Below are 17,013 nucleotides of genomic sequence, written 5' to 3'. Positions count from 1 at the left end.
CGGCTGCCCGGCCCCACTGCGTGCTGTGGGATCCGCTGTGCAAATCCCCGTGTACTGTGAGCCCGTGCCGGGGGCCACCAGCACGGCACCCCCCTCCCCTCTCCAGCTCCACCAGGCTGTGCGGGTGCAGGATGAGGTTTTATGTAAGGTGTTTCAGTCCCAGGTCTCCTCAGCGCTTCCCTGCCGTGGCTAGCTGCCTGCTGCCTCCCGTCCCGCTCCCACCACGTGCAGGTGGATGTGGAAGTGCGAAGGCTGCGATGCCCCGTGCCTGTGCACGGTGTACAGCCCGCACAGCCGGCCTCTGCCCGCGTCCCGCGCAGAGCCTTCCACTGTCCCGCTGGGGCTGGACACGCGGAGGGACATCGAGGAGCTCCAGGAGGCTGGTGGGCTCCTCACCACTGCACGCACATCAACGTTTCTTATAGATGGCCCTTTGCCTCCTGCCTTAGTCGCTTTGCTTATGTTTCTCATCTCCAGGCGTACAGTGAGGCCTCGTTCGGGGCAGGGCACCGCATCTTGGGGCTTTGGGGACAATTCCTGCATGGCGGTGATGCTGCGTATCTCTGACACGTGGTACTTTTCACAGCTGTTTGTTCTGAGCTGGTAGCTGTAAACCAAGACCTGGCCCTGCTCTGCTGTTTTCGCAGCTTGTCTCTCCGTTTTATCCAGCTCCTCCGGTCTTTGATGCTCTCTCCTTGCAGCCCAAGGGTTATCCGCAGCATCCTGGACTTGCTGTTCAGCTGTCAAGGCTGGGAAGACTTCACAGGCAGGTAAACTGTTACCTAGGACCAGAACACTGCTTGGCATGGGAGAAAATGCTGGCTTGCAGACAACTGCTCTGGGAATAACAACAGTGCCGGGGTCATGTGTGTCCCCGCACGGAGCTGTCGGCCCCTCGTGTCCCGTGGACGTTCCCGATGCCTGGGAGCCCTCACCAAGGAGCATGTAGCACTCCAAGGCTCCAGACGCTCCAGGGAGAGACACCACCCTCTCTTCTTCTGTCTTCGTCTGATCTAATGCCAGCGTTTCATCCCCAAAACAATCATAAAACCCAAGGGGCAACTCCTGCCGCGTCCGGTAGCCTCGGTAAGCTGCCTGAATCTTGACAGCAGCTTTGTGCATTTCATCCAGCTCTCTCCGGACTCGGTAGCCTCGCCATGCAGCCTGAATGATGGTAGCCTGCTGAGCCTGTTTTTGGAGCTGCTGCCATGCGGTGCTTTGCTGTGTCTGGTGGGGCAGGCTGGGAGGTTCTCCTGAAGATACCACACTGAAATAAGATACTTGGTCAGAAATTACGATGTTCTGCCTGAGGTGATGGTGGCTAGGTCCACGGGCTCTGCTCCCGCCTGCATCTGAGGGCCCTTGCTTGTCATGATCTTCTCCTGGGCTAACAGAGATGATTGCTTTGAAGATCCACATATGCACACAAGATTCACACGAGGATTCCTCTTTTTAGCTTTAGAGGTGTTATTTTGATACAGTCAGAAGGTAATTCCCTGATTGCCTAAAAGATGAAACTGCAACATATCATCTAGAAATGCTGGAATTGCTAGGAGGGTCGTTTTCCTCAGTCTCTTGCTATATTACACTACTGGATGTTGTTTTTCTGGTGCTTGTGGCTTTCTTCTTGTTGTTTCATTAAAAAGACATACAATTGCTGTTGTGCATTTTCCTCTCTTGCTCCATGCTTCTTGCTACCTGTTTGAATTACAAAAAGATCCTTATTTCCATGGTTCACAAGGTCTCTATCACATGCATTTTCAGCACGTGTATTAGAATTTGCATTTACATCCAAAAAAAAAGATACATATTCTATCTCATTTGCAAGCACACAATAGCCTTATCAAATTGTGTTTCATGAACATGGTCCTCAGAGTCAAATTTTTGTACATGATGGGTTGCTCTACCATCCAGAGTTTCAATAAAACATTTTATGTTCTCTCTCTCTCTCTCTCTCTCTCTTTTTTTTTTTAATATATATTTAAAGGTACTATTTTAATAGAAAATGCAACAAAACACCTCAGTACCAAACATTTCAGCCACATTCAGTCTCTCAAAACTCAGGGGCTGAGAAATACAGCTCCTCAACATGTGCCATGGAGCTGCCAGACAGATGTCTGTGTCTTCACCATTAGGGGCAGGGCAAGGAAGGGAAGGGAAGGGAAGGGAAGGGAAGGGAAGGGAAGGGAAGGGAAGGGAAGGGAAGGGAAGGGAAGGGAAGGGAAGGGAAGGGAAGGGAAGGGAAGGGAAGGGAAGGGAAGGGAAGGGAAGGGAAGGGAAGGGAAGGGAAGGGAAGGGAAGGGAAGGGAAGGGAAGGGAAGGGAAGGGAAGGGAAGGGAAGGGAAGGGAAGGGAAGGGAAGGGAAGGGAAGGGAAGGGAAGGGAAGGGAAGGGAAGGGAAGGGAAGGGAAGGGAAGGGAAGGGTCCTTTCTTAGGTGCAAAGGTGAGCACTCTCTGGCTGATTCAGATCACTCTGACCATTTCCTTCACCTTGAGGGCTCTTAGAAGCCTTCACATGCCAACCACTCATCAGCAGCAAACCTAGTTCTCATGACCCCTGACATGAGAAGAAGCTCTTCTGAAGAGCTGCAAAGGGAAAGCAAGCCTGCCCTACCTAGAAACACTCCATCTCCAAAAGGTGGCCAGGCACACTTAAGTTAGGATCCAGGCCATTTAGCCCCCCTATGAGCAAGACACCTGATGTTTGAGATCTTTTGCATGGTATCTGACGGTTTCAGCTCTCATCCAGGAAGAAAAAGGTCTGGACTCTAGGTTGACCCCGCCTGGACTCACATTTTGTAGGCCACAGCACACCAAGAGCAAAGTTCTCCTACTTGTTGCAGCTCAGCTACTTTACAGTCAAAAATCTTAGAAAGTGGGAATTTCCTCATAGCAGTCAGGACTCCCACATGAAAGGGGACAGGTCCTATAAAGTGCATGCGTTTCTGATTGAATCACCCCTGGTTAAAGAGGAGAAACTCTTCTGGTAGCACCCAAACAGCAGACAAGGCCTCATCTCTGTCACAGCGGTTACCCCAAACCAGGACCACAGAGTCAGCATGTCCCTGGGAAACAGTGCTGGGGGAGTTTGTGAGCGGTTCTGCTTTTAATACCTCCCTTTGACCTCCTTCTGTCCTCCCCAGGTCCCGTCACAGCAGGGCTCGCTTCAGCCCAATGCAATTCTGAAGCCTACCTGATGGTTTGAAAGGGGCTGTGAGACTTTTTCCTTGCTGTGTTGAGTCCATATGAGATGAATTAATGTCAAACAATTTATAAGGAATAATATTTATTCTTTCCAGTGATTTCTTAAGGTTAAATGGAAACGCTTACAGGTAAGACCCAAAGATATAAGATACACAGGACCATCATTTTGAAAAGCTGCATCATGTTTTGGGCTTCCATTTTATCTGGTTCACGCACAGGCACTGCCAGGTTTCTAACTGAGAATGTTAAATGCAGATCCTGAAGCAAGTTTTCTTACAGAGTAATGTCTAGGGTTTCCTACCTGTGCTAATTCACTGCGCAAAGCTGTTAATCCCAGTTCAAAAGGAGATGTCCCCATGTGCCTGAAATTCAGCACTGTCTACAGCAAGGCGTTTGCTCTTTACATTAGAGTTTTTCCCAGTCATGCTCATGAATATTTACAAACAAAAGCCAGTTAGATCCCTGAGTGGCACATCTGAAAAACCAAATTTTCAATTTTATATTTTTTCTTTAATTTTCACAACAGAATTCTAATAGTATTTGGTACAGAAGAAATAAAGGCCTTGGCCACACGGGCATAATAGACTGCTATCTACAGCAGGACTGCTCCAAGTCACACAGTTGACCTGGGAGCATGTTAATGCTTTGTGTGAAACGTGATTGCAAGCAGAGCATTGGGTTACAGACACCTTCACAATTCCTGGATGAAGCCAGCGTACGTTTTTCAGGTAATTTGCAGAATTTAATTTTGAAGTAATGTATAATCCTGACAGAAGAGACGTGAAGGTACTGCTAGCTATAGAGTGATGTTCTGTAATTATTTAGTGCCGTATGTAACCAATGGATATATCTGAAAACTGCATCAGTTAATTGAATAGTATGAGGAATTAAAATAGAAAAATTAGAGGTTCCGAGACCCCAAAAGCTTTCACTACTGGATAACATATCTGGTACCTGTCGTTTACCTTGCTTCTGACAAGCCAAACGGGCTGCATACAAACACCAAATGTTTACAGTTGCACCTCACTTGAAAGCGAAATCTTACCTTCTTGCAAAGGATGTAAAAGCTGTATTTGCCCCTGCTGCCACAGCAGAATAACTTTTTTTTATTATTATTTTTTTCCAGAGCAGTTTTAATGGCAAGCCTGTGACCATGCAGAGGAGTTAACCTCATTAAAGACGTGGTTTTCAACGCCTAGCTCCACCTGACAGCAAGCCAGGCTGCTTGGAGCTGGGAGCACAGACCACCAGCTCGTGTGCATTTTCAGGAGGGGGCATGGCCAAAGTGCTCTGCAGGCTGCCCCTGCCATGCAGGGAGAGGGCCAGCTCTCTGAGGGAAGGCTGGTAAGTGCGGGGCCAGGCCCCCAGGTGACAGGAGCAGGTGCCAGCAGACAACTTACGGTGGCTCTTGGAGGGCTTGCAGAGCACAAGCCACTGACCTGAACTCTGCAAAGGCCACAAACCGCCTTTTAACCACCTCAGGACCTAACCACACAAACCAGGCTGCTGTCACCAGCGTCCTACAGCGCGTTATCACCCACATTTGCCCTCACTGGGGTGACTCCTCACACTTGCTTTCAATGCAGCGTGCCTGACTTTTCAGTCAGCCAGCAGAGAGGCTCCAGGAGGCCTCCCCAGCGAGCCCACAGACCACGACACTCTCGCTCCAGAGCCTTCAGACCACCGAGAGAACAGAAAGGAGCAAACCTATGGTTTCAGGAGCCCGCCACCAGTGCCACTTCAGGGTTTTGTTCCTCCGTGGGTAGCGGGGACGACCATCGGGCTGTGAATGTTGTCAGACACCTTACTTGCTGAGGGTGACCATCTTCTCCCCAGCCGGGCGGGTGTTGCCTTGCTGTGGCCTCGCCGCAGCACTGTCCCCTTGTGACATCATGGGCAAACACCTGCTTTTCAGGGGACAGCTGGGGCCACGCGTGGCTTTGTGACTCTGGTGGTGGAGAAAGGCGCTGCTGCACCTCGCTGCAGACAGAGGTGCTGCCCCGCTGCTCCCTCGTCGACACGGGGCCAATGAGAAGAGGCACGGTGGGTTTTCCAGTGACGCTGATGAGAAAAGCCAAGGTGGACTTTCCAGTGATACTGACGGGAAAAACCTTGGTGGACTTTCCAGTGATACTGATACGAAAAACCATGCTGGGCTTTCCAATGACACAATTTTCAACGACACAGAGAAGAAATCCCGGCCCCACGGGATTCAGCAAGGTTTTCCCCGAACTCTTTGGTCAGGCTTTCAGCACTGCTGCATAGGCAGGGCTTTCTCTGTAGGTTTCTGCGTGAGGAAAGTTATGCCAGTGGTGAACACGTACCCAGAAAGCTCTCAGCTCCTCTGAGAATCAGGGGGTGTACCTGAGCTCACTGCTCCACCTATCCTAAATGAGCATTTCTCTTTGCAAACCTAGCAGTCACATACAGGAATCAAAAGCCAAAGCAGAGTAAAAGCAAACAGGTATGTTAGCTCAGCTTGAAAGGCAGGAGAGTGAAATCTATCACAACAATTAAGCCTCCTCATCCCTAAACCCCAAGCAGTCTTCATCTGAGACATGCTTTTTCTACCAGTGCTGTTTGCAACAGCGCTTTGCATTTTCATCTCTGGCACATTTTGTAGTATGCAACAGTAAGAGTTACCAGCACGTAGCAAGAGGTTACTGTCTCACGTCCTGAATATCCTAGTGCTGAGCTGCTGAGGGCTGCTTAACTTCCGACAGTATTAATTGAACAACCCAGATGAACCTTAACTTGGGAATACAAGGAGAGCAATACCACAGGGGTGCAAGCCAAGGCAGACAAGAAAAAGATGGTGAAAATAACATCCACGACAAGAAAAATGGTTCTGACCTGTTAATAGAGAGATCTTTTAGTGGGGAGAGAGGTCTTACGTCTACAGTCATATCACACAAGTGGTGGTTTCTGCAGACAGCGTGATCACAAGGCTGTGTAGTGACTGTGCTGTGAGACAGGAGCAAGGCCACTGCCACCTACTGCTTGCGTAAGCCAGTGATTTCTGCTGTGGCCCAGAGCAAAAGGTGTTGACAGAGGCTGGTTTTGATTTGGTGTCACCAGGAAATTTAATTTTGTCAACGGATGGCAGTATCAAAGGAAGATAACTCCAGTGATACTACACTTGTGGTTTGTGTGTGTGTGTTTTTAAGAGGTTACTTACAAATATCTGAAGTTCCTCAAGGTGAAATGCCCACATGTGCTTTCGCTTTAGGGGATAAACGTGTCCTATTATCCACGACCAGGAGATTTCCCTGGCATAGTACCTGTAGAGTAGGATCTGCCCATTTTCCCAACATGCTGAACACATAAATAAACTCTGAGCAATTTCAGTCCCTTGTCAGTCAAAGAAAACTAATAGATTTTCTCCTCTGGACTCAAAAAGTAAGAACTGAATGTATAGATGGCAGAATTTTAAGTTCTTGAAAAATAAATTGATTTTCAGACCTCTGACATGACACCACAGATAGATATCTCTTTATTTGGAAATGACTCCTGGAGGGAGGGAGAGAAAAATGGAGAGAGAGAAGGCTGTCAAATCGGGTATCTTGAAGCTTCCCTTTCTGATTGACAGGTGTTATCGTGGTTATTAGCAGAAACCTGAAATGCGGGCAGAAATCTTGGGATTTTTCAAGCCCAGTAAAAGGTCACTTCCTCTTTGACCAAAAAAAAAAAAAAAGTCACCTCTGAAAATTCTTTCCTTTCTGAGCAGGTCCAGACTGTAAAGCACCTAAAGCCCGCAAATTCTTTCTGCAGAAGACATGTGAGGACAGTCCTGAGAAGAGATGGGGGTGGGAGGTGAGGGGTGACTGAATAGCAAACTGCTGCAGATAAGGTTCAGAGGAGATGAGTAAGAACAATGAACGCAGGGAAGAATGTAAAGAATAACCACCAACTTTCATAAGAAAAGCTGAAAATATCTCAACACAAAGGGAACCGGATGGTAACCTTTGCTTTAGATATACAGCTGTACTACTGGGTTGTCAAACTGCATAAGCAGCCTTCATGTAAGAACTAAAGAACTCATGATAAGCACTTTGAAGAGAGCAGCTGGTCTAAGCTACCTTTCACACATGTATTTCATCCTGGAGATTAGGGACACCCAGCATTGTGATGGCGAGCATATAGAAAGCAGTAATGGAAATCACATTTATGTTGTGATTCCACCACATACAGCCGCTATGCTGTGCTGGTGTCTTGATGTCAGCATATTGCCATATCATTCTAAGTCCTAAAGACTAAGTCTAAGTCCTGTGTAATGTCAAGTATCTCCAAATAAATAAGCTTGGTATTAAACTTTATACCCTTCTTGTTTGGAACATCTGGAAGAACCTGGCCAGAGAGTATTGGTCTCTGACAGGAGGGCCATAAGTGAGTCCAAGGTGAAAGAGGAAACCACTGCTGGAGGCAAGACCTCCTTTTTCTGGATTACCCGTCACCGGACTGAAGCTTTCCCAACAAGAAATCACATATCTTTCACAGGCTCAAACACTGAAGATTTGATTCATCTATAGGTAACTAGTACAGTCATAGACCTTGAAATTTTAATAGCCACATCCAGTGAAGCCTGAAAGGAATTTAGAAGCTTGCCTACTCCATTCAAGCCCTTCTCTGAATTAAAACTGTAGAGACTAGCCTAACTGCAAGACCTTTTCATAGGTCCAATTTAACTAGACCCAAGATGCAGATGACTATCACTTTTTCAGAGGTCCAAACATGAGCCCAGGCTTTACAGGTCTTTCCTCCCTGCACAGTGTGAGGAAGCAGCTACAGGAGAAATAATAGATCATTTTGAGCTACAGGCAATAAAAGCCTTGATACTCAATGTTAAATGAATCAACAGGGGCAGGAGTGTGGAGAGATTTAATTATGACAATATAATACGTCTATTCACAGGAGAAGTCCTTGAAAATTTCCTTCTGAATATCCGCTTTAAATGTTTCCTTTGACTTCTTCAGAAGATTGAAGATGACTTTCTTTCGTAAGCTGCTCCTAGAGTTACATGGTGTATCAAGCAATTTTGCTACACATTTTTTCCCACACACACTTTTAAACTCCTTTGGTCTGTGTAACACTGCAAGGCTTTCTGTCCGATTTGAGCAATAAAATGCTGTGGTTAGTTCAAAAGGAGATCCCTGTAAGAAGAGACAATTTCTGTTGAAAATATCAGACAGGCACAAAAGGAGATCTGTAATAGTGATTACTATCAGGATCTCTCTTGAATCACGTATCTATTCTGTTTTGCTGTCTCTCATTTACCAATCAGACGTTATCGTGGCTAAGGTATGGCAAATAAACTGCTGTGTTTAACGCAGCAGGGCTAACATTCCTAAACTTGCGGTTGTGATACAGCACGAGCATCAATGTTCTTGGGCAGATTGTATTTTAGTTGTTCAAATCAGACAGCAGCTCAAAAGACCCCTTTCCATCCTGCCAGAGACAGACAAAGATGTGAGCCACCAGGAGACAGAATAGCCTATAGACTAAAAACCTACAACAGATCTCAGGAAAGGAACCAAAAAGGTTGACTATGAGTAACTGCCTTGCTCCAAAGAAGCATGGGATAGGAACAGTCCTTTGAAATGGATTTAGAAACTGGAGTTGCAGTTTTAGTTTTACCCAAGGAGCTACTTGGCTTTCCTTCTTCCTACATTCAGACTGGGATTTCGTTTGTATTTTATTCAGCTGTACAACTTCAAAATTCGTATCAGGCACTCTGCCTAGGTTTACCCTACATAGTGCTGAAAGCAAATGAAATCTTAGCACGACAGAAGTTTTTAAGACCATTCTAATGACAACAGAGACAAAGCAGTGATGGGAAGTACAGGAGAAAGAAGCTCAGCAATGAAGGATTCCCTCAGTGTGAGGAGCAGTAACCCAACCATTCTCTTACTCCCCCCCAACCTCCCTTAAAACACAGGGCCCACACAGCATTCTACAGTAGGCTGCTGAATAACCCAATTACACAGGGAAACATCATACTTTTAAAAGGAGAAAAATTTAAATGCTACATACAGCTCAGACAGGCTCTACTAGAATAAATTGGGGCAAATGGAGGGAAGCACGTAAGCAGACACTTCTCTTTTCAGAAGCAGTGCTGATGTTCTGCCTGTCATAACATCAGTCCATGTCAAGAGATCTCTCTGTCCAGATTTTAAGGATGGGACACTTCCGACAACTGCCAGCAAACCTCCTCAGGTTGTTTCCTTTACAGAATGGTCTTCAGCAGAATGCAGACACAGGCATTTAAACAGTTATTAGCTATTTCATCTGCAGTTGGACAGACACCACTCACAAAAGCCTTTGACATCTTACATTCTCACTTCTTCTTTTTAACTCCCAATTGCATTTTTCGGAGATGCTAACGAAACTGCTGCTATATGCAGATACCAGTTGTGGCCAATACATACAGGAAGTGACACAGTACCTTTGCACAGCTGATTGTGTGAACATAGTAAATCATACTTTAAAAAAAAAAAGAAGAAGAAAGAAGGAACTTTGCTAACAATTAGAGATTGCAGCAGAATGACAGGTGGAGAAAGATCAGCTGCTGAAAGTCAATTGGTTGTTCTAGTGCCAGCTGTTTTTACACTTCATAGCTCTGTGGTATTGACAGCCCGCAACACACCTAGCCCTAGCAGCACTGCACCTCGTAGAGGAAACAAGAATCTCTCAGTATGCCTCACTCTTACCTTACTAGCTACTTCTTTTGCTGTGTTGCTTTTCTGACGGGTTAAAAGGAAACACTTGCAGAAAGTGTTTTCTGCCACAATGACACGGTTCCCAGAGTCTAAATTTGTTGGATGGGAATCCTTGGCTGGGGTGGAAGGAAGCAAAGCTGAAACTTAAGAGCAAGATGTCACTTTTACATTTGCAAAAGTAGTTGCCACAAGGTAATGGCTCATTGCAGCCAGAAGAGAGGACTTCTCCCCGTCCCCTGCTTCTGGCCCTGCCCTTGTGTCAGAAGCGGCATTTTGCAGGCAAAATGGAAACAATTCACTACATGGCCGCAACTGCCAACTGTATAGCAACACTTTTTTAAACTTCTTTTCCTTTTCAATTTTTGAATTTGTGCTTTTTCAGTTTTAAATATGAAAAGTAACCGCAAAAACTCAGAAACACCACCAAAAAAATTTTTTTTTTTTTAAATAAGCATCTAAACAAGGAAACTGCTCTATAAAAAGACAGAAAATGTTAAGATAGATTTGGCAAAGTCCTGGGAAAAGAGGAGAGAGAGCAGTTAAAAATCTAACACACCATTTGCTTTTTATTTTTAATCATGAATAATAAATTTACACAAAAGGATGCACCAGCAATTTTTGTTCATTTTAAGTATATGAAATGGCAGGGAAAGTAGATACACAGCGTGAGTGAGGTCAGAAGTATCAAGACTGGTTCTAAACATTTCAGAATGTCATGCTAACAGAATATTAAGGGAAGTTTTTTAAGCCATCATGAACAAGGCTTGATTAACACCAGAGCTAGATTTCACACTACACACAGGTTTGAGATGGATGGAGAAGAGTCATTCCCCTCATGTCTATTATGTCAGGGAATTTCAGCTGTGAAGGCTACAATAACGTTAGCATGATGTCATTCTCTGATTTTGAATGAGTTTGTTGACTAAACAAATTATTGGACAGTAAGTGCAAACTGCTGCACTGAATGTTAAATTCATTTTTAGAAAGGCTCTTAATAAGGCTGAAGGAGAGGCAGCAGCATTTGAGATATTAAAAACCAGTCTAGCACCAAGCAATTCTTGAAGTCTAATTCCATATCTGCCCAGTGGTGGATGCCTTCTGGGGAAGGAAAAAAAAAAAAAAGAAAGAAAGAAAAAGAAGGGGAAAAAGAAAACTAGAGTATGCTGTAATTAAAGCAGAAAGAGTCTAGCACCCCAGACAAGGAAAAACAAATTTCTTCATTTCATGAAGCTACAAACGTATTTGAGATGCAAGCTAAGACCAAAACTTTCGAAGTCGAGGACAACATTCCACCCGTGACAGTGCTTATGGGAGTGGCATACTCCAGCATGCTGGGGACGACTGTGTATTGTTAGGGCACTTTTGGAAAGCAGTCACCCTAAACAGGATAGCGCCTTCTTGATCCTGCCAGCAATCTGGTAATATGCACGTTCAGTGCAGTACTGTGTTTCAGCAGGGCTCGTAAGTACCCTCAGAACAAAATCCTCTACAACTCCAGTTAGCTACACTAAAGAAATATCCCCTTCTCTCTCACACACGCGTTGGTATATGCTACTCCAAAAGAAAAGGCTCAATTACAAACCTCACCAAAAGGAATCCAGGAATTAAGACTTTTTGCAGTGCTTTGAAGGCATAACAAGCTGAGGCTGGAAGTTTCCCAGGCTGAAATATGTAACTTACCTTTTTCTACACAAGGCAGCACTTTCAGGTATTCTGAGCTGGCCTAATTCCACTCCTCCTGAAACCAAAGAAAACTACTTCCTGGGGATCACCTAAGCCAGTATTAAATGCCTTGACAAAGTTTTGTGCCAAGTGTACGACAACCTCAATTTCACTCTCAGCCACATTCAGTTCCCATCCCGTGTAAGCATAAGACAGCCATTGTTAAAAATAAAAAATAAAAATTGTACAGATTTTAAGTGCATTTTAACCCTGCATCCTTTCCTTTTGTAAAGCAGTTCAGATTTCATAAACTAAATGCATATTCTAATCCTGAGATGCTTGCATTTTCCGTATATTAAAAACATATCGAACTGAAATGAAAATGAAGAAAAAAAATGTGGTGTCCTCCCTATAACATTTACTGGTTTAGAATTCTGGAGAGTCTCACACAGAATTAGAGAGCATTTAGTTTTTAAACTAAACGTCCTGGCCTAGCAGAGTGAAAGCTGACGTTCATGACTGTTAGGCAGGTACTTCTACAACTTCAAAATAGTCATTGGGCAGAATCACATAGCCTTTTCCTGACAGTATGTCTTTTTCCTTCTGAAACTGAACAATCTCCCTCAGTTTTTCAATTTGTCTTTCCTGACGCCGGCATCGCTGTTGTGCAGTCTTGAGCTTCTTTCGCAGTTTTTCAACTTGCTCCTCCAGCTGCTGAATTCTTTTTCGCTGATGAACTGTATCCTCTACGGTATAATTGTGATCACAAAAAACTGCAAGATTGCTAGGGGTCTGGAGAGGAGGCATCAATAATCCAATACTTGGATCTACAAATCTGGCATCTATTTGAGCTAAATGGAAGGAAGGAGTTGATGGAGAGGGCAGTAACACAGAAGCTGCTGGTGGTGGTGGCGGTGGTGGTGGCGGCGGAGGTGGCGGTGGTGGTGGAGGCGGTAGTGGATCTTCTGGCTGTTCTGGAAATTCTTCAGGCTAAAAAAAAAAAAGAAAAAAAAAAAGTACATTTGCATGCTTAACACTGTTTACAATGCAATTCCATTACTCCTGCTCCAGTATAATACCAACACCCATGACTGAAGTTAACTATAAGAACTTCAAGGCCTACATTTTCAAAACTGGCCACCAGTTCCAGGCCCGTTTTTGTATGGCTTCTGAACTGGAGGTGTTTTAAGCAGCACAGTTTCCAACACTCTTTTAAACTCAAGTCCTTGATGTCTCAAACAAGTCAGAAACTGGAGAACCTATAAACCACCATCACTTTTGAAGGCTTAGCTGAAATACGTATCTAGGATTAGCTGAGAATGCAGGATGTAGTTCCATGAAACGGAGCTCAGCTGACCTGGTAACTCATCACGGCCATCCCACTCCCTTTCGCCCCCCTTCTTTCTACTGCACCTTACCATGACGTACTTTGAACTTGCCCGCTAATTTAGACAGGAGCAGAGCAGAAGTGAATAACCTTCTGTTGAAGTAAAATAAGAATTATCTCACTGAGGGAGGTTGATAAGCTGGCAGAGCAGAGAAGGTTGACACAGCAAGACCCGCCTCTTAACAGCTGGAGAAGGCTGTATCACTGTTTTGGTACTGCAGCACATGGGCTTGGTTTCAAGAGATATAATGAGCCAAAACAAACAGCTCTTCAAGCAAAGCAGCTCTCCCAGCTCTGCTATTTACCCTTAGCTAAAACTCCCATTTGCTAAGATGACAGGAAGCTACTCAGTCTCCCACCATGGCTACAGGAAAGCTCTGTCCTTTACTGAAGTCAGAGCCATGCAATGAGAGGTATGGGCTACACCTGAGCTGGTATACAGGCAGAGGGAGAGTAGGAGCATGGCTGGCAGACTGGACAGAGAAGGGAGAAGCCCAGCTCTCCCTCCTGGCAGCAGCAGAACAGCAGATGAGCTCAACCCCACAGGAAACTGCAGTCTTTATCATGCTGCTCTTGATAGGCACACTTGCATGGTTCATGACAGCACAGACCTCTCACTGCTTGACCGGAGGACAGAGTAGAGAAATCAGATTCTTTCTGCCCCAAAGGAACATATTTTAATTCACAAATGCTTCTGTGCACACAATGATTAAAAAAAGAACTGTTCAAACAGAACAGCCAGAATATTACTGTTTTTTAAAAAAAAAAAGCTCTCAGTGAAAAGAGGCACCGAAACCAATTTTGTAACTACCTATCTCCAACGTTATTACTACAAATAAAAGCACAAAGACCAAAGGCATTCACAATGTTCAGTATTAGAGCCACTGTCCATCCCCCTCGTCATTAAGTTCCTTGACTTAACATAAAAAGCAGCACTCGAAAGGGGGCTAGGGAGAGCTAATATACATGTAATTCTGGTACAAACTACATACAGTACATGGCAGAAAGGAACTGAGAAGGCAGTTTTGCATTTGGTATTGAAGGGAAGTTTCATTAGTGCTCAGGTACTACCGATCACTTTAAAGTACAAAACCAGCCTACTATCAGTTTAATTTCTCAATTAAAAGAAATTGCTGCTACCGGTGTGCCTATCTAATTCACATACCTGTATTCTAAAAAGCTTGACCCTGTCAACAATCACTTTCAAACTTCTCTGCTAAGAAGTTTACAGGTCAAACACAGAATCACAGAGTCATCTAGCTTGGAAGAGACCTCCAAGATCACTGAGTCCAACCTCTGACCTAACGCTAACAGTCCCCACTAAACCATATCCCTAAGCTCTACATCTAAATGTCTTTTAAAGACCTCCAGGGATGGTGACTCCAACACTCCCCTGGGCAGCCTGTTCCAGTGTCTCACAACCCTTTCGGTAAAGAAGTTCTTCCTAACATCCAACCTAAACCTCCCCTGGTGCAACTTTAGCCCATTACCCCTCGTCCTGTTGCCAGGTACCTCGATGTCCTTCTTGTGGCGAGGGGCCCAAAACTGAACACAGCACTCGAGGTGCGGCCTCACCAGAGCCGAGTACAGGGGGACGATCACCTCCCTAGCCCTGCTGGCCACACTGCTTCTGGTACAAGCCAGGGTGCCGTTGGCCTTCTTGGCCACCTGAGCACACTGCTGGCTCATACTCAGCCGACTATCAACCATCGCTCCCAGGTCCTTCTCTGCCTGGCAGCTCTCCAACCATTCCTCTCCCAGCCTGTAGTTCTGCTTGGGGTTATTGCGCCCCAGGTGCAGGACCCGGCACTTGGCCTTGTTGAACACATAACATGCAGAGAGAAATTCACCCCTGTTGGAAGCACAAACAAAAGAAATTGCATTGTTGCCAGACAGCTGAATTCACAGAGGCATCTACCTGCAGTTCATACAGCACATGCTATCTTTATAAATATGTCATTATTGTCACAACATACAGCAGAGAACTGATTGTTCATATCGCTGACATGTCACAAGTGAATTATAATCAATTCTCATAGCCAATAAATGGTTCTCCAAAGGAAAAAAAAAAGTGCATAAACTATTTCAAACTTCATAATGAAAGAGATAAAAGGATGTATTTCAAAAACAGTGTGAATTCAATTCCAAAGAACCGCAAGCACTAGTACTATCCTTCTCTGATACTATGTAATGTCTTGAAGGGAAGTGACAGGTCACTGAAAGTTGCTGTGAGACAAACAGAAATCGCACTACATCCTTCTCCGCAATTAAAAGGCATCCCTTTGTGCTTTCGTAGAGCCAGACACCATAATGAAATGGAGAATGTGGCTCACCATTAACCCTGGTGCACGGATGGTATTTTCGTAGGTTACCCTGTATACCTATTTGGCTTTCAGACTGCAAGAAGCTTTGCAAACAAGTGACAGAGAAAACGTGTCATTCAGATTACAGGGAAAGGGAATCCAACAGAACTTAGTACAGCCGTATGTACCTGGAACTTGTCTGTCTTTCTATATACCTTGCGCTTACGTTCTCTCGCCTATTTTCCACTTGTCACTTTCCAGATACATTCCCTTTCCATTTCTGCAATAAATCCAGCGCTACACACAACAACATCAACAACAAAAAAATCAAACAAGCACAACCCCAGTTTTTATTTACGCAGCTCATCCCTTGGCGGTCTTTCAGCCCTAGACCTATCACGTCCATTCTCTCCTTCCTCTATCACAGAGCGGGAAGAAACCTGCTACGTGGTGTCCCTTATGGAAACCAATCTCGTAGCTTTCAGCTTGCATTTATTACGCCTGCAAGGAAGAGAGGATAACTGATTTGCAGTTATGGCCAACTGCAGCTGAAGTTTGGGGACGGGAGTTGAGGGTCCAGCCTGCCTTGCAAAGGATGGCTTACAGGTGTCCCTGAGGGCTCTGTAAGACCCCCTGAGCACCACAAGCACCTGGCGGCAGCCCCGGCGTGCCCCGGCGTTACCTTCTCGTTGGGCTCGGTGTAGCAGAATATGGTGGGCACCGCGTTCTCCTTCAGCAGCTTGTTGTTGCACTCCCTCTTGAAGCAGTCGGGCGTGAAGTGCTCGGAGCAGATGCTGCTGTACTTGGTGGGCTTGAAGTTCTTCCTCTTCACGGCCGCCTCCCACTTCTTGCACAGGTCCGGCCTCGTCAGGGGGAACCTGCGGGCGGCGGCGGGGCGCCATCAGCTCAGCCTCCCTCAGGGGCTCCCCCCCCCCCCCATGTTCTGTCAGGACCCCCCCCCCCCGCCATCAACGGCCGCCGGCGACCGTTGCGCCCCGCCCCACCCCGCCCCTCCCCTCGCGCCGCGTCAGGAGGCGCCGCCCCGCCCCGCCCGCGCTCCTCACTTGTGGAAGGAGATGGGCTTCTCTTTGTCGTATCGGTTCCGGCAGCGGTAGGCGGAACACGACTGCACCATCCTGCCGCCCCCGCCGCCCCGCCGCGGGGCGAGGAGGGGCCTGCGGCCGCCGGCAGCTCAGCTCAGCGCCGCGCCGCCATCCTGCCCCCCCCCCCCCCTCCCCTACCCCCTCCGAGAGGGACAGCGACGGGACGCGGCCTCTCCCGACTCCAAGATGGCGGCGCCAGCTTCAGCGCAACTCTCGCGGTGGCTCCGCGCGCCGCCCTCGCCCATTGGGCGCGCGGCGCGGCGGGGCGGGGCTTGGCCGGCGGGGCGTCCAATAGGAAGGCGGTGCCCGGGCGAGGCCCCGCCCCCTCTCCCCTCCCTCAGCGCCACCCCCGCTTTCCCCTCAGACGGCGCCCGGCCGCCACAGCTGGGCAGCGCCGGGCGGGGCGCGATAGCCACCGCGATACGAGGGGAGCGCGATAGGGAGCGGGGCCGCGATAGCGCCCCGGGCCGGGATAGGGACGGGGCCGTGGGTCCGGCGGTGGCTCCCAGCGGCTGCCCGGAGGGGCGAAGTCGCTCAGAGCACCAGCAGGCGGCCTGCCCCGCTGCCAGAATAGCCGGGTATCTGCGTGTAAATGTAACGCTGGTGTGTACACAGCGTACAAAGCACACGTATAAAACA

At 46.8% G+C, this 17,013-nt stretch overlaps 2 protein-coding genes across 3 annotated transcripts; both read right to left on the bottom strand.

Moving 5' to 3' along the window:
• Window positions 1–125: 125 nt before the first annotated feature.
• IQCN (IQ motif containing N) lies at window positions 126–11,737 on the bottom strand. 2 transcript variants are annotated; one of them, XM_072031752.1, is made up of 3 exons: window positions 11,600–11,734; window positions 4,911–5,490; window positions 126–1,698 (listed from the first exon to the last, which is right to left on the bottom strand). In XM_072031752.1, the coding sequence occupies exon 3, from the start codon at window positions 1,417–1,419 to the stop codon at window positions 190–192; it is 1,230 nt and encodes a 409-aa protein (XP_071887853.1). In that variant the 5' UTR covers window positions 1,420–1,698; window positions 4,911–5,490; window positions 11,600–11,734; the 3' UTR covers window positions 126–189. The 2 variants fall into 2 exon arrangements, with proteins under 2 accessions (XP_071887853.1, XP_071887854.1); XM_072031753.1 differs by lacking the exon at window positions 4,911–5,490 and having other exon boundaries at window positions 11,600–11,737.
• Window positions 10,459–16,569, bottom strand: THAP1 (THAP domain containing 1). The gene is made up of 3 exons (XM_038170716.2): window positions 16,336–16,569; window positions 15,954–16,149; window positions 10,459–12,571 (listed from the first exon to the last, which is right to left on the bottom strand). The coding sequence occupies exons 1-3, from the start codon at window positions 16,404–16,406 to the stop codon at window positions 12,104–12,106; spliced, it is 735 nt and encodes a 244-aa protein (XP_038026644.1). The 5' UTR covers window positions 16,407–16,569; the 3' UTR covers window positions 10,459–12,103.
• Window positions 16,570–17,013: the final 444 nt, after the last annotated feature.

This window comes from Anas platyrhynchos, chromosome Z (genome assembly GCF_047663525.1).
Source record: "Anas platyrhynchos isolate ZD024472 breed Pekin duck chromosome Z, IASCAAS_PekinDuck_T2T, whole genome shotgun sequence".
NCBI classification, from domain to species: domain Eukaryota; kingdom Metazoa; phylum Chordata; class Aves; order Anseriformes; family Anatidae; genus Anas; species Anas platyrhynchos.
Note: the sequence above shows the minus strand (reverse complement) of the source record. Positions and strands in the feature narration are given on the sequence as shown.

Excerpts from the sequence above, each read along its gene's own strand:
- THAP1 (XM_038170716.2), bottom strand. The coding sequence starts at position 16,406 with ATGGTGCAGTCGTGTTCCGCCTACCGCTGCCGGAACCGATACGACAAA. Across the intron at positions 16,150-16,335 it reads AAGCCCATCTCCTTCCACAA|GTTCCCCCTGACGAGGCCGG; the intron begins GTGAGGAGCGCG and ends CGCCGCCCGCAG. Across the intron at positions 12,572-15,953 it reads ACACCGAGCCCAACGAGAAG|CCTGAAGAATTTCCAGAACA; the intron begins GTAACGCCGGGG and ends TTTTTTTTTTAG.
- IQCN (XM_072031753.1), bottom strand. The coding sequence starts at position 1,419 with ATGTGGATCTTCAAAGCAATCATCTCTGTTAGCCCAGGAGAAGATCAT.